The 21,234-nt window shown below is 43.6% G+C and overlaps 1 protein-coding gene across 1 annotated transcript in view; it reads right to left on the minus strand.

Annotated features, from left to right (window-relative positions):
• The window catches only part of FNDC3B (fibronectin type III domain containing 3B), a gene marked incomplete at its 5' end in the record, with an annotated part of 171,106 nt that overhangs the window by 56,895 nt on the left and 92,977 nt on the right, over positions 1–21,234 (minus strand). Inside the window, 5 exons of the mRNA XM_082003685.1 lie at positions 8,141–8,194; positions 8,533–8,671; positions 11,235–11,294; positions 13,577–13,734; positions 20,048–20,106. Coding sequence (XP_081859811.1) covers positions 8,141–8,194; positions 8,533–8,671; positions 11,235–11,294; positions 13,577–13,734; positions 20,048–20,106 — 470 coding nt within the window. The remainder of the gene's footprint in view (positions 1–8,140; positions 8,195–8,532; positions 8,672–11,234; positions 11,295–13,576; positions 13,735–20,047; positions 20,107–21,234) is intronic.

The following is a 21,234-nucleotide window of genomic DNA, read 5'->3' on the forward strand; positions in this document are numbered from 1 at the left end:
CTGTCATCCTACTTGAAGTGCAATTTATCCTACTCGTTAACCCAAAATCATACAAGTTAAGAGTGAAATTAATCCCTGATTCGACCCAGTCACAGGAAAGCTGCAACCAACGTCTCTTGCAAGCGGCTACCCTCTGCACCTCAAATCCCACATAAGCCCTCCCTGGTCCTTCAGAAACACTTCATCCCACAAGAGGGCTCTCGCTGCCCACGGCCAGCCCCAGCCGCTGCCGCCAGAGAGGGACCAGCCCGGGTGCCAGCCTCTGCTAAGCCCCATCCCTTTGAGGGCAAAAAAGGTTTACTCATCATGGAGAGGTTATTTAACGTGCCAGGTTCTGTACCCATTCCTCTGCTCATGATGAGCAAAGAGGACTTGTTGGAAAGCACGAAACTTCATTAAGACACTTGGATGCCAGAGGTACGGTTTATGGGAGCTTCACATCAATGCTACCTGGAGCAAAGATGAGCCCTGACAAAGCCAAGACAGGGCAGCAGCGAGAGGGGGTACCAAGACTCCTCTAGCTCCCAAGTCCTCCCTCAGGTACACTAAGTACAAACCAGCACGGCTGAGGACAGGGACATTCAGAAGTTCTCTCCCTCCCCGCAACGTTTAAAACAAAACAAAAACCTTTTCAATCCAACCCGACTTGGTATGCCCTACAGTAGAAACAAAGGCAAGCTTTTTGCAGGACAGAGACCCCAAGACAACAAAGACTTAACTGGTCTCATCCTACGCCACATGTGGGAAATGGGTCAATTTGAAATCTTTCAGGGGAAAGAGCACAGATGGCTCAACTCTACATAAATAATATCTACCTGAGCCAAAGCAGTTTAAAGGAGTTTTAATTTCAATACTTGAATGCAAAATTAATGGACAATTACATTACAAATACCCAAAAGCACCCCAGAATAGAAACCTGGCAAAGCACACCCATGGGCTCAGACTGGCGCAGGAGATAGTTATGCCCATCTCTGCAACTTCTTCTGACGTAAGAGCTCTCCTATGCCATTGACTATTTTTGGTACCTGTCTCTACAGTTTCTATTTTATCTCAGTAAAACTAACATCTGCCTATAGACAAGGCTACTTATTTCACCCGCTATACACCAGCTTGACAGAAGACTCAATGTTCCTACACCTAAGCAGACTATCGGGAAAATTGTGTGTGTATGTATACATATATGTGTGTATATATATACACACACACACATATATAGATGTCCCTCACTGCAGCCAACAGCCCAACCTGCTGCTGCCTCCTTGAGCTCTCCCTGTCCTCCCACACATCGTTCCTCCTCCACGCTCAGTACATCACTTCATCATTAAAGGTCTCAAAAATGCCCGAGTGGGACACACATTTTTCACTGGCCCATTCTCCAGCCCCTATCAATTTCCACTTCTTTTCACTCGGATTGCAACACAGAAGGAAAAACTCCATAAAGTATTTGTATTAAGTCTCCAAAATGTGTTTATCAAGCTCGAAACAATCATGTAGCCCTCCAGCACGGCACAATGATTTGAAAGCACTGAAGGGACATTTAGCACCCTGGCAAACAGCCATAACTTACTTTTATTTATACAGCGTGATCCTACACTTGTTCTAGAACTTGGTTTTATACACAATGTTCTTCAACTGCACCCACCTGCTCCAGCTGTAACTACTATATGCCTGAAGTAAAGTAACGGGTGGAATTGAAAACAAATCATGAAATGCATGATTTAATGCATGTTTTACTAAAGCAAAAGTCTTTTGTAAATGAGAAAACTTTTCCAGATCTAATATCCCTAGATATAGAGTTATATAAAATTCCTTTTGGACAAAAATAATAGGTCACCATATTTCCCAGCTCAGCAGTAACACATTTAAAATTCAGACTATACAAAACCTAATTCGTAATCCTATGTTTTAACAGAGTATCCATTCATCAGTGCAGAACTACTAGGAACAGGTATTCCTTCCCCCTCCAATCTCTTTTACAGGTTCAGATGCATTAAATTAATTTTCTCTAACTCTTTAAAAGCATCCTGACTTCAGTATTTGTAAAGCATTTGAAAAAATTTAATCTCTTCTTGTTTTCTGCTTAATAATGTATTCTTTGGATAATTTTCCTATGTTTTTTCTCCAAGACAACAAAGTGCCCAAATGCTAAGCATGTGGTCGAAAAACAGATGAACAGAGGATGGCTGGATGAAAAGGAAAGTCATGGAAAAAATCTCACCTGTAGCACAATGCCTGAACTGAGAGCAAAGGACCACGGAATCTCCAATTTGTCAAACTGCTGGGTTAAAGCTTTGCAAAGATTGCCAAACATTTATGTTATCTTCAACTTTGTAACAGTACAAATTCTGATATTGTATATATTTTTCTTCTAGAACTGGTACTGTACATTCCCCAGACGCACTTAGAGACCGACTGGTATTCAAATTACTCAGACTGGCTGGTATTTTGGATTCTGTTGGCACTAATTGGAGAGGCTGGCCGATATTTCTAATTATCCTGGCATTAATAGCCTGGAAATAGTCTCTCCGCTCTTTCCCTCCCAAGATTTATGAAAGCACTAACGCTGGCATAATCATAGACAGGAACAACTGTCAGGCTGGTACTGGCAGCCACCCAAGTGTCTTACAACTTTCCCAGAACCCTTCTCCTATTCTTTGTACACTCGGCACCCAATTTTAATCCTTTAAATAAAGTTTCATTAAGGTGTTTAAAATATACTGTATCGTTTCCACAAATATTTCTAATCCACAAATTTCAGAGGGAGAGCAGACACTGTCTGACTTCTTCACTAGCCCGGGTTTCTCCAGCCTGCGTTCCCTACTCTTCACGAGGACAACCCATAGTGATGGACAAGCCTGCGATGATCATCAGGGCCTGCCCAAGGAAACAAGAACAATTCAGCTCCACAAATCCATTAGAATTTCTGCAATGCTATAACACAGCATTTTAACACAATTTTAAAGAGTTTTGCCTGCTATTTTGGCTCTCTTTCAAGCTACACGCTCACTTAAAACAAGGTGCTTAAGTGTCTCTTGAACATGGCGCTACTGAGACAAGGATTTTGAAATTTTAAATGGGTTTTGTTGACCACGTTCCCTGCGGCAGACACAGTAAATAAACACAGGAGGAGGAAGGTGCCACTGCAGGTACAGTGGATACAGAAACGGAGCGCAGCCCTTCACAAGACCTCACTGCTCGAGTCTGAATAAAAGCTGCCAGCATCAGATCCGCAACCAGGAGGCACGACGGGCGATGGGCTGCAGGCGGCCACCATCCTGCGGCTGGGGCACGCTGGCAACAGAAAGCAACCGACTGGCACTCGATCTGACGCAAAGCCGTGGAGCAAACTGTCAACAATTATTATAACACACCCTGATCTCTCTCTGCAAAGCATTTACCGCGGGAGCTTTCACACAAGTAACTGAATTTCCTATATAAACAAACATTTAGAACACAGAACAGGACCTACGAAACACCCCTAAAATATACACAAAACCCAGTTTTATCCAAGACTCTCCTCTCGCACGTCTCACAGGAGCAGCACAGCCATAAAGCAGACCTAGAGGGCAGGTAGGATGAACACAGAGCACGAGTGTGGAGCTCCATGTATCTGAATTCTGGTGGACCATCACCGAGATGCATGGCCCAGATTATCAGCTACTGTAAATGAGCACATCCCTGCTAGCCTCGAGAAGTTTAATACCTTGTGGCAGAACAAAATTGTCTCTGTTCATCTATACATCAACTTAAGTATTGACTATCCATCACTGACTCATTAAATAGCATGGTATTATATCTGTATCTCTCTAGAACAACTTAAAATGAGACGCTTCCTGGATGAGAAGTAAAGCTGCTCTTGAGTTATGTACAAACCAGTGACACACACGGCATGAGAGGGATGTCCTTGCCTCTGGCTCAGGAACAGTCCTCCACTTTCCCATACAGAATGAACAGGATACTCTCGCTATCCATATGCACAAGAGAAACATTTATTTACTACCACTTAATCAGAGAGTAACAATTTCACATCTAATTAGTAACAAAGGCCTGATTCTTCCAGCACTGCCAGCAGCATTTTTCACTGCAGTTACAGTTTACTGATTTTGATGAATGCTGGCATCAGGAGAAAGCATCACCTCCTTTACAGTGATGTTTTCTCTTTGGTGTATTTTTAACGCTATTTTTTCTGATTAGCATTTTGCTTACCCTGAATAATCAATCCTGGCACAACGTCATCAGTTGACTAGTTCAGGTTTGTAAGTTCAAAGGGTTCAGGTTTGTAAAGTTCATAGCAGAAGAGCCAGAAGTGGGATTCTCCTTTATCGCTAATTTAAACTGATTTTATTGCCAGGCTACTGTTGCCTATCCCAGCACCTGAGGTGCAGGCATGTTCAGATCCTGCCGAATTTCAAAATACCTGAGAACAGGGGCTGATCCCTTGGAAGTCAATGGAAACTTTGCTAGCGTACATCCAGCATAACTGAGTGACAACTCACTGAACTGATCTTTTACTCGGCTGTTAAAGAATGAAGATCGTCCTCCGTAGTTTTTTTTTTAAGCTGAAGCAGTTTATTAGCAAGGGTTACAACTGTTCAAAGACCCGCGTCAGCACCGAGAAAGAAAGAATTTGCATTCTCTAACATGTAACACCAGGCACTTTACAAACTATTTAATCCAAATTGGGAGGGAAAAGGGTGGAATAGCAGGAGTAGCTTTGTCTATCAACTACTCCATCTCCCAGAGTCTGCAGGTCAGGAAAAACCCCAAAACTCAGAACTAAACTGAAGCAGCAGCAGCTGGGTAGGACTGGCACCGTGACGTTACACAGTATAACCTTTTCTTCATCAAAGTAGGTCAGAAAGCAACACACCTAACCCCAGTGAGGAAACAAAAGCAATTCATTTGTGTTTCACCTAAATCTCAACTAATGAGGCGAGAAAAGGTTTTTAAGGTATATATGAGAAAAGGCAGCTAAAACCGAGAATGGGAACAGTACTGCGTCTATTCTCAGCAAGATACAGTGACACACCCCCCCCCCCCAACCCCAAACCCAAAACACCAACCTGCCTCAGACACCTTTCTCCAGTCCCCTGAGCGACCCTCCAGAGACGCAGGGGAACCTGCGGTAGGTACGTGGGGTGGCACGGGGCTCGCCGAGGAGCGCTGCGCCCAGGGTCCCGGGCAGACCCCCCAGCTGGCACCGCCACACCGCGGCCCCACGGGACTCCCCAGCTGCAGCCATGAGGAGATGAGATGCCACCCTCTTCTACCATTTACCACCTCACCTAATCTTGGGGCTGTAAAACACGCCGCTTCTGCTGTCGTTTTACAGCAAAAAGTTCTTTTTTGCATACGCAAGTGATGCCACCCCCACTCCTGGCTGCATTTCAGATGCTATAAACCATGCCTCTGCCCTGTAAAAACGGGGGAACTAGCTGAGGTACCGCTGAGCATCCGAATCGCCCCGGAGAGACGCCCTGCCACCCATGGTGCGGGAGCGTGAGGGGGCTGCTGCAGCCGCCCTCGGTGGGAGCGGGCAGCGCAGCTCGGGCGGGGGGAGCACGCCAGCGTGGCTGGGACAGCGCCGGCCCCGCTCGCCCGACGCCTCCGCCGGGCCCGCGGCTCCCCTGCCCGACCGCGCCAGTTTTGTCTCCGATGGCTGCGGCCTCTGCGCGACAGCTTCGCGGGAGCCGCGTGTCGCTCGTGTCGCGAGGGCTGTCGCGGTCGCTCGCGCACTATCCTTCCCCAGGCAGGGACTCAACTTCGCAAGGCAGGGTGCCATTTCAGGGTGCTTTTCTAACTTCATCTTCAGACAGATTTCCTGCTCTCCACTCACGCAGAGCCCCCTCCGCTTTGCAGCCGCCATCTAATTCCCTTCTGATCGCCGGTTTTCCCGTGTTTGTATTTTATCCCGTGCCCTGTAGCTAATGAGCGTTGCTCTAGCTGGGATCTGGCAGAGCCTCCGCTGCTGCCTGGCAAGCGTTCTCTTCCCTGCTGTATTTATTTCTGGATTTCACCGGGACACAGTGTGGCACTGTAACAAAGCCGTTGCTTTTGCTTACGTGGAGTTCACACAACCAGGCGCGAGGGTACAGGGCAAGCGAATCCTCTTTTGTATTTGGGTGCTGTAACTCACGCAGCTAACTGCACCCGGCGTCAGAGGTACAACTTGCAACGGCACGTGAAAAAGGCAGTGGAACAGCTTGCCGAGCTCACCGTTGCAGGTAGATGAGGCTCCTGCAGACGCAGGCGCAGCCAACCTGCATCTTCAGACTTTTTCTTTAATAAGCAAGTTTTAATTCAGCAACTCAAAACTGCATTTCTGCCTCCTGTTAGAGGAAAACATGTTTTCAGAGAAGAAAACACCCGTGGCATTAACTGTCTCACAACCAGACAACTACATTTCAGTCGGAAGCCTCATCAAACCACTGGAGATGTACCAAATTAATTTGCGCAGGGCCATTATTCTTTCATCTTTGCTGGCTAGCTATCCACTGGGATCTCAGATTTCAGGACTGTTACTGAGAAAACAAGGTAATTAAAATAGATAGACTCAGGGTATCAGGATGCCTCCATTTTTCCCATTGGTACATGGGCTAGCCTAAACCAAACTACTTTTGCTCTGTGAAAAACAGACATCACAGCAATTCTTTCTGAAGAGAAAACTCTAGGTATATACCTGGCATTAAAGGGCTTAAAGGACAAAAGTATTTTAGAACTTCCTTACATATATCCAAAATTATGACTAGGCTCCATGTGAACAAAATGAACATGAAAAATATTTGCACTGTATTAATGGTCTCTTGTTGGTCTTTCTTCTGACAAGACCTTCTGTTACTTCCCTTCCCTTTGCAGGCTGGAATCATCCACGTGTCCACCGCTTCACTGCTCAATGCTGTTATGTTCCCCACGGCTCCCAGCTACTGGAAGTCTTGCAAGAGATCACAACTGCACAGCCAAGGTGTCACAGAAAGCGTAATGGGACCATTCTGGCCCATCCTTTTGGAGAAATGTCTTTTCAATGTCCTTTTCCAGACCTCACACTCCACTTTTTTCTTCTTCACTGATGACCTTTCCCCTTCCATTATGTGGAGAGAGACAGCAACCCATTCCGAAATTATTGTTTAATTTTAGTTCAGCTCAGTGGGCTTCCCACCATGTAGACCCCGCTTGCCGTGATACTGCGTACAATAAATGTTTGCACAGCGAGTGGTTCCAAACGTCCAACATGCAGTAGAATGATCTGGGAACACCTTACTAGTGAAATGATGGAAAACTATTCATACCAGAATACTCCCTTTAGACTATTACTTTTAGACTACCAAAAACCTCAAGAGATATTTCTCAGACCATACAACCGAACATCTCTTCACACTCTTCATTTCCTGACTTATCGCTTTTTTTCTTTACATGTTGCCCAAGTCTTTTCTCTTACCCAATATATAATTTTTTCCTTCAAAGATGATATTCACTGACTCATGCTTTCTGCAGAAATATGGCTTGCACAATGGAAAGGAGGCAGAAAGGAATTAGGACATGGAGGGAGGACTCACAACCAGAACCCACCTCGAGCAGATACTCCACATCTCTTGCTTTTGGCACTCTCCCCAACAGCACGCCGCTCACTAATGATGTAAGATATTTGGGACAGAGAACTTATGTCCTTTTGTGTCTGGAAGGAGACTAACTGCCGCTATGTAAAGGACACCGTTATTGTGACCCTGAATAAATTCTCTGTAGAAAGAGCTGCACGATCATGGCTCTTCTCCTTTGAGGCAGGAACAGTGTTCTATTCTGCACTCAGACAGCATCCAGAAGAAAGACATCACGAAGAACTCGAACATCACAAGTAACTAAATAGTTAAGTAATGCTAATTAACAAATAAAGTACACCAAAGGAGCGATAAAAAGTTAGATCTCAAGAGTACAGAAGCAGAACATTGCCTCTCCATAAAATACACTGAAAATATCTTCCCCCACTGCCCCTTTCACCTTTCCAACTCTTTACCTAACGCCATCAGGATTTAATTTTCCTACTTCTACTTTCTCCTGTATTTAATTATTTTTCTTTACTCAGCAAATCCTTGTAAAGTCTGAGTGCCATTTATTTATGTATCTATTTCAACTAGTTACTACTTACCTCATCCCACTCCAGCAGGTAGCTGGTGATTTTTGAACCGTTATCAATGGGTGCCTATGAACAAAAATAAACAAAAGGTGATTTTGGGAATAAGAGAAAACTCCTTCCCCTGCCCCAGGCAACTGACTACAGTGTAAAGTGAAACCGAAGCTTGGGGTTTGCGCGCAGCTTGGCAACCTCTTAACGAATACCGAGAAGAAGCTGGACATAATGAAACACATACATTTTAACAGTCAAGTCAGTGCATGGGGAGGGATTTGTCGGAGTACAGTAAGTTCAAGTCCCTTACTGAAAAATGACTGTCTCAGCTTTCAATTATTTTCAACGGTTATGCTCACTGTCAGTAAACTGTATTTTTCACTGCTTTCTTGCCCAATCCAAGCGTTACCTACCTTCCATTGTAAGGTTAAGGAGCTTTTGGTCCTGTGTGAGGGTTTGGGTGGGAAGGGACACTCTGGTGCTGAGCTGTGAGTGGTGAAGCTTACTGGCTCTGAGCAGGATCCCTTTACTGAGTTGTACATTGCATATACCCTGCAAACAATATTCAAATGGGTTATAAATTTGCTGACAGCTACAAGATAAGAGAGCAGCACCTCAGCCACAATATTTGACTACCAAAGCATCCATGATACTGTCCACTAATGACAGATTTCTCACAGCCCAGTGGCTATCATTATTCTACTTCACTTAATACAAGTATGCAAAAAAGTTCACAGCAGAAGAGGAATATTACAGTGTTTTGTGCAAATACTCCCATAGACCACTGAATTATCATTATCTTCTTTTTACACCACTGTTTCCTTGCCCATTGCCAGACTTCCACACACTGTGCTAAAATCCTCTTCACAATACAACAGAAAGTATGAACTCATGAGAAAAAGGTATAAACTTGAATGCCCGGTTTACACTTGATTCAGATGTACCATGCTGAGGAGTAGTAACTGCTGGTCCCCCTCCATGGGTGCAAGCTTCTCCTACATAGCTCAGGCGCCAACACTTAAGTGGACCTCTGTGAATTAGAACTAACACAGCTCAGGAACACTGCTCTGATAAACTAAAAATCTTCAAAGCAAATTTGATTTCAGGCAAATCCTCTATATATCGGACAGAGGGGGATATACAATACAAAATAACGTGGGAAAGCAAATACAATATAGTTGAGCACTTCCTCACGAGGTGCTTTTCTCTGAAAAATTAATGATGTTATTTTTTCCCTTCACATTTTCCATGCAGCAAAAGAAAAGTGCAAATTGGAAGTCTTCTACTAAGAAAACGTTCAAACCATGACCAGACGATGACCTCTGAGCTGGCTGTAGCTATTGTGTACTTGAATGTGGAGTTTAGAAAGGGCAATTTCTAAATTTGTTTTCGGTAGGTAAGCGTAATTTATGTACAATGGCCACCTACACAGAATCGAATCTTTCGGGGGAGGTTCACAAGAACCGCTATAGCGCTGCTTTACCCATCAGCTGGTAGCAGTCAGGATTTAAAACAAATGCAATTAATTAACGGAGTCTTCATCCGGCACGCGGTGCGTACGTGTGCTAGAGACCGGCGTAGCCAAGCGTCAAAACACACCCCCTCGGGGAATACAACCACGGGAAAATGAGCTTAAGGAGAATCTTCTGCAAGGCACTGAACACGGGGCAGCGCGTCTGGCGGCACCGAGGCACTGCTGCTGGAAGGCGGCAGACTCAGCGCGAACCAGGTTGTCCCGGCTGCCCCGGGCCCGGCAGGGCAGGAGCGAGCGCAAGCAGCTGCTCTGCGTGGAGACAAAGCCCTGGGAGATGCTGCCAAGCTTAAGGAGACCCAAGGCGATCTGCTGAGTAACTGTTGGCCCCATAAATTTCTTTATTTAACAGATTTATTTCTTCACAGTCGTTAATACATAACGCGGTTTCGGTGAAGAAAAAAAAACCTGTCGCGGGAAGCAAACAGTCGGCCTTTTCAGGGTCGGTTCCCTCCACTCCAAACGCTGCTGCTTTTGAAGTCTGACTTTTACATTTAGCAGCCACTTCTTCTGAAGCAAAAGTTATTGCTAACTGTTCACAAACGATTTATCACTTGGCAAATCCGCGGGCAGGCGGACGGAACCGTAGGCAGGCAGAGCGAAGGCAGCCAGCAGGCAGGGCACATACCCCCCGCGCCCCTAAAAATCACACGAGACAGCACCGGCACGCCGCGCACGGCGACCGCTCTGCTGATTGAAGCTGGCTTTAAAAATGACGCTCAAGTGCTTACAGCGGGAAGCTCAGCGGAGTTTTACAGCCTTCTCCTCCTCGCTAGCATCCATTTGCTGCTAGGGCTGGGACTACTGCCCGGCCTGGGACCTGGGGCTTTTACTTATTTACAAAAAGTTACTTCTGGTTTTGTGTTTCTACTTGAAAAGTTCATTTTAGGGCTCTACTAGAAAATATTCTTTAAAGAAAAGAAGCTGTAGTATCAGAGAAAGACAGACACATTTTGGTGTTGGTTCTTTTTAGAAAGTCCAGAAGCAAAGCATTTGTTCTTTGAAGTTTTACAAACAGTAGCAGCCTTGATGTGAAAAAGCACACCAAGCCTAGCTCTAGTCTGGAAAAACAGAAGGAAACAATAGACAGGAGTGAAAGGATTTTTTTAAAAGGATATTGAACATGTGAATTTGAAGCCTTGGTTCATAAGCAAAGTCTTTAAAAAAAAGCAATACGAGCAGATAAAACCACAGATGGTGTTAAAAAACATCAGGGAGCAAAACTGAGAATGTGTTAATAGTTAATAAATGTGTAAGCACATTTTTAGAATCAAAGAGAAATATGCTTTGAAAATATCAAGACAAGCCAGTGTGAATACATATTTGGGGAATAAATGCTGAAATTACTAAGGTCAGATGGATCTGTAATCAGCAGATTTACTTCATGAAGCAAGGAGTATTTGTGAAAAACCTGTGCTCAAGTACTTTCAGTGCTAGCACACTATACAAGAAGCCACTGAAAAAACACCTACAGAGGTGACCGTGAAATTCTGGAGCTACACTTTGTTGTTAAAAAACTCACACTTATTCTAATATAATTGAAAAGTTTATATTTAAGTTACATTCATAGTCACACTAACTCACCTGACGTGATAATCTGTTGCTGGCCTAAGGTCCTTCAGGTTATATTCTAATTCTTCTCCACTGCAAGAAAAAAGCCCCAAACCAACAAATCAATAGATTATGGAAAGCAGTATCAGACTTAGCACAGGCAGTGATTTTCCAGTGACTACTGACTCCCGCATATCACGATTTGAAAGAAGAAAAAAAAATCCCACCACAGAAAAACAGTAGTAAACTATATACAAGCAACTTGTTGACACACTTCCCGTTTCCTGACAACTTTATGAAGCTCCGTATAAATGGCAGAAAAGTAGTCATCATCCCAATTTATACAGTAAACTAGCTATAGGGTTTTATTTCAATGCTATCTTTACATTTTCTTGATATTTGCCTAAAGCTCATTGTGTTTTTCAACCCGCCCTGAGCTGGAAAGAGCAGAAGCGATACACTACTCTTCTACTTTCTGCACATTCACTATTTCAAAATACTTTACAAAAAGTGCGTTACTGAACTTCAGAGGAAGAGGTATAGTTTCTTGCACAACCATTCCACTTGTTTTCTCTTCCAGAACACTCTCAGTGAGGACCACAGCAAGGAGACGTTGTTTAACTAAATGCCCTAACAGCTGGACCCAGATCTTTTTCAATACCAAGGAAAGTAAAAGCACAGAGTTTCAGATATTTTAGGAAAAAACCAGCATATAATCTATTAATTGCAGATGTAGCCAACACTGTTAGGGCTATCCTTTTTCCTTCCGAGTTGCTGGTAAATGAACACTAGGCTCAGTCACGTGTTGCCAATTCTGTGAAGACTAAGATATGGGTCAGTGCTTAACCAGTAATAGCCATCTCATGTAGTTGCTTGGCTTATTCATGATTTTATTAAAATATGGGAAACAAGAAAATTCTGTTTACCATAAAGAAACATTTCATAGATAGCTGGACAAATACAGGGAGATATCGCAAAATCAAGAGAACAAAATCAACCAGAAAGCACATGCCTGCTGGGCTGCCAGAAATCCACCCAAAACACTTTTTTTTTTTATATATAGTCCAATCCAGTTTTTTCCCCTCTGAAATGAATGCACCTCCTTGCAAAGACAATGTATTCAACATATTGCAGACTTTCTTTTGCCCATAGTAATACTGATTACTGCTGCTCGTGACGGAGCGTACCACATTAAGCTAATGGCTGTACTCCGGCCAGCAGCAGGAGACAAATTACTACTAGCAGCTTTAAAACAGATGCACAACATTTCACAACCAGGAGAAAATGTGCAGCCATCACACCAGCAAGCACAAGAAGTACTAAAAAGTGTCCTGCCCATTTTAAGAGCTCAGCAGCACACATTAACCTATAAAGATGGTCACACAGCTAGTGTAAATACCAGGAAAAAAAAAAAAATCAGGCATTTTCCTGGTTAATATGCTCTTTTTATACTACTCAAGACAGTTCACGCAGGCTTTCCTTTAGCATACCAGGAGGAACACCCTAATTCCCAGTACATTTTAAGAAAGGAGATAGTTTGGTCTCGAGAGGTAACTCCGCAAATGCTGTACCACCTGGACTCTATTCAAGGAGATTTGGGAAGGATTAGCAGTTTCACAAGAGCCGAGGTCACATCTCAAAATTTTCTATCCTCGACGTCATTAGCGGGGAAAAAGAAAAGCATAACACCATATGTACTTGATCACAGAATGAGCTCAGAGGATCACTGGAGGGAGAGACAGAGAAATCCCTCAGAAGTTTTACTGAAGACTGCTGAGCGCCAAGTATCCGGGTTTTTCTGGGGAGCCTATACAGCCTGCTGACTGGTGTGCTCCCTCCTCTGCTCGTCTTAAGACGCTACAAAGCTGTAAAGCCCTTGACTTTTGCTCGTTAGCTCAAAAAGCAAGCTTTACTGTTCCTAATTCCTAATAATTTGTAACATCCACACAAATTTAGCCCATTAGGAAGGCAGCGATCCTGCCTGCATGGTATACACAAAAGGTTTTGACATTTAGCATAACAGAAAAAGCCACCTTTTCATCGGCAATGGGAGAGACGGCAAGATCTGCCGCGTGCTGGGGAGGTGGGAGGGGAAGGCACTCAGGGACCTTGCGACACACACCCAACCAGCTCAACAGGCACCCAACCAGCTCGATAGGCACCCAACCAGCTCGATAGGCACCCAACCAGCTCGCCATGCGCTCCTCCAGCAAGACAGGCTGGCAGGACAGCGAGGGAGCAATTATAGGGTGTTCAAATGTCCCTTTTTTCTGCAACTGATGGGCATGCCAAAATATACCCTGCAAAGCTCAGAGAATTTATTCCTAACAAAAAAAAAATTGAGAGCGACATAAGTGTAAAAATGATGCTGTTACCTGTAAATTATCTTGTATTTTCCATCCCTCCCTTTATCTGATAAGGCAACCTCGTAGGTACAGGTGTAAGGCAAACCGTTGTTCTGTCTATCTGCATTTAGAAGGCCAGTGGGAGGTGACCAGGAAAGTAAAACTGTTCTTGCTTGAATATTTGTAACCTATAAAAGAAACACCAGTTACTTTGAATTCCAAGAAAAATGCTATCCTCTAAGCATTTGGTTTTTGCTTGCATCTTCACAATCAGTTTCTTGTAAAAAGGAAATATCAGAGCTAGAGGGGAAAAGTAAAGGGTCAGAAATGGTCACCAACAGTATAAAAACACAAATTCACAGCATAAACGAATCTCTAACGGATGAGGAACACGTAGAGATGTCACCCCTGCAGTGACATCTCTATGCCTTGCCCCATTCTGGAGGTACCTGCGGCCATTACCAGAAGGAAAGTGGTGCTAAGTGGAACAAAAACTTTACCCTATAGATTGTTTTGTATGCAATTATTTTTCCAAAGCTTTGGCTAGGGAGATTCTTTAATAAAACTCTGATGGCTTTTTTTCAGTCTTCCTGCTCCTCCTTGTAATTTGAAACAGCAATAATTCAACTGCAAACATGTAAAAAAACCCAATTCAATCTGCAAGGTTACGCTGACTCGAACGTATAAGGGAGGATCATAACAGAAGTGCAACGTCAATTAAAAATTACATCACAAATCAGTCACTTCGTGCCCCGAGGGAAAGGCTGCATGTATGATCTATAGTCACCCCCGGGTGCAACACCCCAATGGCAGATGGGTGAGGATTCTCTTTTAATAAAACATGGAAAAAATACCTCAAACCCCTGCACCAAAACAACTTCATCGCCCCACCGGCGCAGCTGTATTCTTCTGGAAACGCAGGTCCAAGTGCCTCTAGGCTGCCCGAGCTTACAGAACTAGCCTCGCCTTTCTCACCAGGAGAGCCCGTGGGCACGGCGCCGGAGGCATCCTCCATCAGCTGCATGTACCAAACAGCAGCTTCCCAGAGACCAGCCTGCTGTTATCAAGCCAAGAAAGAAGAAAAAAAAAATCTCTCCCCCCCCCCGTCTCAAAAGAAAAAGAAATAAAAACCAATGATTGCATTGGCTATCTTGGAAAGCCAGCACAACATTTTTATGCACGCCTTCTGAAAAAAGCCCGGGGAAGCCTCAAAGCCTCCATAGCCCCAAGCTCTCTGCCACAAACTCTCCACTTTTTGTAATGAAAATGACTCTTGTTTTTCGTTCTTAATTGTAGTGAAAATGTAAAGAATATTTTTCAGCTAGCCTCCACGAAGAGGAATTAAAGCACAAGGTTTCATATTCTTTATTTATTTCTCCCACGCATCAAATTTCACTGGTTCTATCACTGTCACAAATTTTTCCAACATACAGAGCAAAACGTTCCTTTAGAAGGTGTAAGATGGAAGATGCAGGTGCTTAGTTACATATTTCCTACACTTTTATTGAGACAATTGAAACACCTTACCCATAAATGATTTTGTAATGAAATATTAGCAATCGGCTTTCAGGGACTGCTTGTTTACAAATCTGGCTTCCGGCTATCTTTATATAATGGAGAATATTTAACTTCTCACGTGAAAAAACACTGCTTCTAGCTGAAGAGCACTGCAACTGTTGTGTGTGATACCCATATATCAAGCAGATTCTTTCTGAGCAGGTCATAAATCTGTTTTTAACAGATTGACAAGAAGGTGACACCACAAAATGTCTCATCTTAACTTAAACACCGTGCTCTCAAAAGTTAAAGAATTTCATTTATAGCAGCACACTTAAGTCTTGCCAAAAAGAAAACCTCTGTTCAAACTAATGTGAAAAACAAGTTGCAAGGCAAGAAGTTTTAAGTAGCATCAAGCTTTTTTTTTTAAATAAAAAATATGAACGTGCAAATTCTTGTATGAATTCTCATGGGATTTCTTGATCTAGTCACATTTTTCTAATGCTATGTAATCAATGTTTGCCTCAAAAACTTGGACCAGTGAACACTGATACTGGATTAGATAGCTTGAATGAGTCAAAAAAGACAGATAAGTTAAATTGTTGAGAGAGACATATACATATGTATGTGAATGAAATTGTGACGAAGATATTTAGAACCAAAAGTCTGTAATTTAAATAATATTTTGATCAGAAAACTGGATAGTAAGATCCAAATAGACCTTTTTTTTTTTTTTTAACATAGATTACTACTATGCCAGCTTGGTCCATCAACACTCAGTTTCTTTTATTATGGAAATATGCTTGCATAATTGTTTTTCATAAATTCAGACAGACTTGGAGCTGGAGGCATGATATCCTGCCAATGTTCTATTGAAATGTTTTTCTCTGTGACTACTCACAAGGACACACGTATATATTCTGTGTACGGCAAAAATTCCAGCCTTTCATGAACTTCAGCAATCTGTAAGAAGTTAGGTCTCTTATAGGTTCTTAAAAGAAAATATCTTACGGACTAACCGCTAGAAACTGTTAAGACTATTATTCTGAAGCCAGCGTGCAGACGTTTCCATGCAGCGGATATAAGTCCAAATCCAGTTGCTAAGCTGCTCCAGCTACACCATTAACTTCTTACCGGTACAGCGTTGGGAATGGCTGCTGGCTGGCCCTGGTGGTGCTACGTAACCGTAACTGCTGGTGGAGCTTTAAAATTAAACGCCAGGAATCGATAAAAACAATTCTTAGCTGCACTGAGTACACACAGCAGGTGTAGTAAAGCAAGCGAGGGGTCACTGCCTGCACGGTGAAGTCAGAAAAGGCAGATCTATACGCTCCCTGGGTGTAGAAAGCAGAACGGGACCGTGCACGTCAGCACGAGCACTGGGAACAGATTTATTTGTACGGCTAGAGATAAACCTATCTGCTGCTCGCCACCTAACAGGCTCGATATGGCATCACCTTTACCAGCCGAAGGCAAATAAATATCTGATTTAGTGGCCAAAGCCACCACTTAACTTCACCAAGGAACTCCTACGTGGAGCAGAAAGTGCCAGCTCTGCTGTGAAAATGGGCGAGTTAAATAAACGGTGTTATGATATGCTGACAATAACAAGCAGGCACTCGCAAAGCAGCTCAGTAGCTTTAACTCCAACTTTTCTCACTTACACCTGGGAGAACAAGCACCTTCCAACAGATAGCGGGGAGCTGAACAGATCCGGACCAGTCGTTTTCAATACTGTAAGGAACAGGACAGCTAACGTCACGACGGTGGACCTAAGGCCACTCCTGAACTTGCAGACAAAAATACTTAGCCGGAAGTAAAAAAAAAATAGTTTATTGTTCATTAATGCCGCCCTAATTTCATCCAACCAGAGTATAAGCAGCCAGAGAACTTCTTCACAGGCTGGACAGGTAAACCTCTGTGCTGCTTTGTAGTTACCCCAGCCTGTCTCATCTGTCCCCAGAACTGCTGTGCTCCCTTCGACCAGGACTGGCTTGGCCTTTCAGCTGAGACCTAACAAAAGATTCTCCTACGAGGGGTTTTGTATGTCCGGTGAAAAGCACAGTTAATTAGTTTCTGAAAACTTCTCAGTTTACACAGTAAATGCCTGCTTTCTACGCTATCAAAACTCGGTGGTGTAAATAATTATTTTATAAAAGCCCCTGGGAAAGAATCCCAGCTCCTGCACTACTTTAATAAGGTTGCAAGACTGATGAATATCGGTCCTTCCCGTCTTTCAGGTAACGAACAATGTTTCTGTACAACTTTCATTATCTTTCAAATTCCGGGTTAGCATTCACAGGCATCGTGTGGTTCGGGGTTTTATTGTATGTGTGAGAACTACACTGCAAGCAACATTCATTTACTCCCTCGAGGGCAATGTTTGAAAGACTTGGGGGTCAAATGAATTCACGGTTATTACCGGGTCGAGATTTCTCTTTTAAACTATGGGTCTAATCCTGCAGTTTTAGGCAAAAATCCCGATGATTAAATATGAGTTTTGCTGCAGAGCAAGCCAGCAGGAGCAGGCTGCCCTTTGGAAAGTCAAAACTAATGTCTGAGCTCTGACTCCGCGGACCCGCGGCGTTTCCCTGCGGGAGGTGATGTCCCCCCGCGCCGCTCGGCAGCCACGCCGTCGGCTGCAGCGGCGCTGCCCCCCGCCACTTCGGAAACCCAGACTCGAGTTTCCCTTCCCTCATGGAGGTATTTGCTTTAGAGAATGCTTACCTTGTCTGCGATAATGCAAATTAAAAATATATTTCAGTTTAAATAAAAACACGAGGGGAAAAAAGCTAAAGGTTTCTTTTAAAACTCGATTAAATTTACAGTTTGGTTGCGCGTCTCTCAAACATAACAACATCTACTATTGAAAGCAAACTTTTTATACATTAATAACTTAAAAAGTGTGTCTATTTTGTACTCGGAAAGGTGAGAGAGACTTCTGTCACATAGAGGTACCTGGACAAGCTAGATTAAAGCTGGCTCCAAGCAATACCATGGCTGCGGAGTCTCCTGCGGGAGTTGCCCGGAGGGCTAATCCCTTCAGATGGCTTCACCTCTGCGGATGGCGGAGCGAGCTGCTCGCTTGGACACATCAAGGCCATGTGCTGCAGACACAGCATCACTCCACTTGCCACTGACTGACTGCTCTGTGCCCCTTCGTTTTAATTGTGTGATTTCTCTCTACACAATTGTTTTTCTGTACATTGTTTTATATTTCATTCATAAATGAGTAAGGCTCACCAAGAAATACGGCCCAGCTGACTATTATGCATAATACCGTATGTTTCTATCAGATATAATACTGACTACGCACACACATAATCATTCATAGTAATTAATTAACGGTTCAGGAGACTCTTATGAGTTTAATTACTCACAAATGTCAAAGTTACAGAGAGAATAATAGATAATCCCCAGCATCTTCTCACTAAATGTCTTTAGTACTGAACTAGCATTTATCATGGTTTAGATTTTTTTTTTTTTTTCAATATTCCTATATTTGAAATGATTCGAGGAAAATTATTTTTGTATTGGTAGGTTTTTGCCCCCCCTCTGCTTTAAGCGCTCTGGTTACCATAAATCTAACTGTACAGAGCTCAGAATCCTGCAAACTGCTCAAATAGCTTCTCTGCTCACCTCTACAGAGAGAAATATGAAACAACACATTTTTCATGTCAGCTCCCTGTATCTTTGTAAAAGGCATCTAGCTGCGGCATTTCACCAGATGAGCAACATTCAGGTAGTCCTTGATACAAAAATACGGACTGGCTCTGTACAATAAAGTAGCCTAACTTTGTGCTAAGTGCTCCTTCTTCCCTTCTGATCTCCCAGAAACTTCTCTCAAGGCTTCAGCTTAGTATTGTCACTTGTCTCTACAGGAAATAAAGCAACTCTCCTTCTTGCAAAATGAAGCCGGGCTGCAGCTCCCTGGTATCTATCATCTCTGCAGCTCTGGTTTAGGTTTTGGCTGGCTTTGAACCTGCTCTTGTAGAAGCCATGACAGTAGGATCCAACACCTACTGATCAAGTGATTTAAGACTGAACACCTTTTGTATTTGTTCAGAACAAAAGCATCTAAGAGACCAGAACCTAAAAATGAAACAGCCTGGGCTCACGCCTGCCTCTCCCCGAGCTCTGCCACTTCTGCGTCTAAGGAACAGCCACTCCATGCTCCCGCTGCAGAATTTCTTTGTATCAGCTACTACAGAACTCGGTCTTTAGATGAGCTTTGTAACTGGGGCGGGGTTTTTTTATTTGCTTATTTGTTTACTAGCTTTCCAGCTGGACAGAGAACGGCCTGAGCCCTGACAGAGCAAAGGAGATAAATCTCCCAAAGCGCAGCCGTCTCGCTCTGCCTAGTAACTACTTCTTCAAGTGCCTGTCTGGGCCGTTCGTGTAGATCCACAATACCCTTCTGGTTTCCATGTGACACACCAAACTAGAAAAACCATCACGTTCAAAGGGCTTACAACCAGATTTATTAATAACCTTACCTGGCTGTGGTCACACCCAGCATTACAGTTATTTACATACTGATTCAATTCCATTACAATTCACGTGCTTTTATGGCTCAGACAAACTTAGAATATAGTAATTGCCATTGAATAATAGAATTAGCTTGAGTTAATCATGATTACGGACATAAATTGCTCATGACAAACAAAATTAAACCCAGGGGAGAGAGGGTAGGAGCAATGTAAATCACCCCACTGTGCTGCGTTCCCCATCGCAGTATGAATACTGGGAGCTATCCTCTGGAAACACGCGACTGGTGCGATTCCTGCAGTGGGCAGAGCCCACAAATACCCACAAGCATAAAAGATGCTTCAAATTTATACCACCTATATGCTGGTAAAATGAGTTAGATACATACAGAGGCAACAATCTGTTAAGAGAAAATTCAGAGGTGCTCCCCTGTGAAATCACCAGTGTGTTGCGACATAATCTACTTATCGCGTTTGCTGTGTTTTTGTGGGTGTGTGGTAATTTGGGATCACGTACCTGTGGTTTCTCCATTCCAGCTAGAATGTCTTGAACCTTTTTTGTTTCTGAATCAAATTCTGTAAAATAGAGAATGTGGAAATAGGAAGAAAAATAAATGACCAAAATTAAACAAAAGTGTCAGCTACATCAACAAACCTTCAGGAATTTGTAAATAGGAGAGAAAGAGATTACCTGTACATGAGCATCAGCTGTTTTGCTCTTGTGAACTTAAGGTATGCAACTATATAGGTTAGTATTAAAAACCAGTAACAAAGGAGGGAATGAAACTTCCAACAATCGCAGGTATTCGGCAAAATGGGATTATTTGTATGAGTGTCCTCCACAAACAACATAATTAATTAGAATTTGCTTTCACAGAGCAAAAACATCCTATTTTGGCCACAGAAGAAGCTCAGGGGTTTCTACAGCTCAGCTACTGCTGAACCTAATCCTGGTTTGTTAACCAAACGCATCCTCACTCCATCGTCGGCTGTAGAGCTGGGCTGGCCGCCTGCTCGCCAGAGCACCGGGCTACCGGAGAGGACGAGCACCCTTGCCCCATGCAGGGAAAGCCTGGACGAGCTGCGCAGGGTGCCTGCCCCGCGCCCTGGCACCCACCCCGCAGCTACTTAAATGCTGTTAGCGGCTAATGCTCAAAGCGCTTTTAACAGCCACCTTTCAACCCCAGAGGTAATAAAGTCATGCCAGGCTAATTCGGATGCAGCAATCCCGCCTCCCTCCCCGAGCCTCGTGCCTGGTACGGCAGCTCTTCGCAGCCTTATCACAGGGCAGGGCGCGAAATACTTCCCCTAAATTAGAGGGATTAATTGAGAGCAGAAGGTGCTGCAGAGGCAACCATCTGAGCAGCAGAATCGGCCTTTCCCCCATCCTTCCCCCAAAGAAGTCCTGAGGTAAAGCATCAGCTTGGAGTAATGAGGTGACACAAAGCAGCTTTATTCCTTTTGGACCGCAGCAGAGAGAGGCCTCGCTTTCCACTACAGTATTCTCTAATGGAAAACTAGGAACATATTTTTTCCGGGTGGGTTTTTTTTTGTTGTGTCCCCCGTCCCCCCGCCTTTTTTAAATGTTAATATAAAAAGTTTGCTGACCAAAGCAGAAGAATACATCGCACCTAAAGCAAAATGAGCAGGACCTCTTTACAAAAAGCAGACAAATTTGGCATAGGAAACAAAAATATGAATAAA

The sequence above is a fragment of the Phaethon aethereus genome (assembly GCF_964289735.1).
Source record: "Phaethon aethereus genome assembly, chromosome: 9".
NCBI classification, from domain to species: Eukaryota; Metazoa; Chordata; class Aves; order Phaethontiformes; family Phaethontidae; genus Phaethon; species Phaethon aethereus.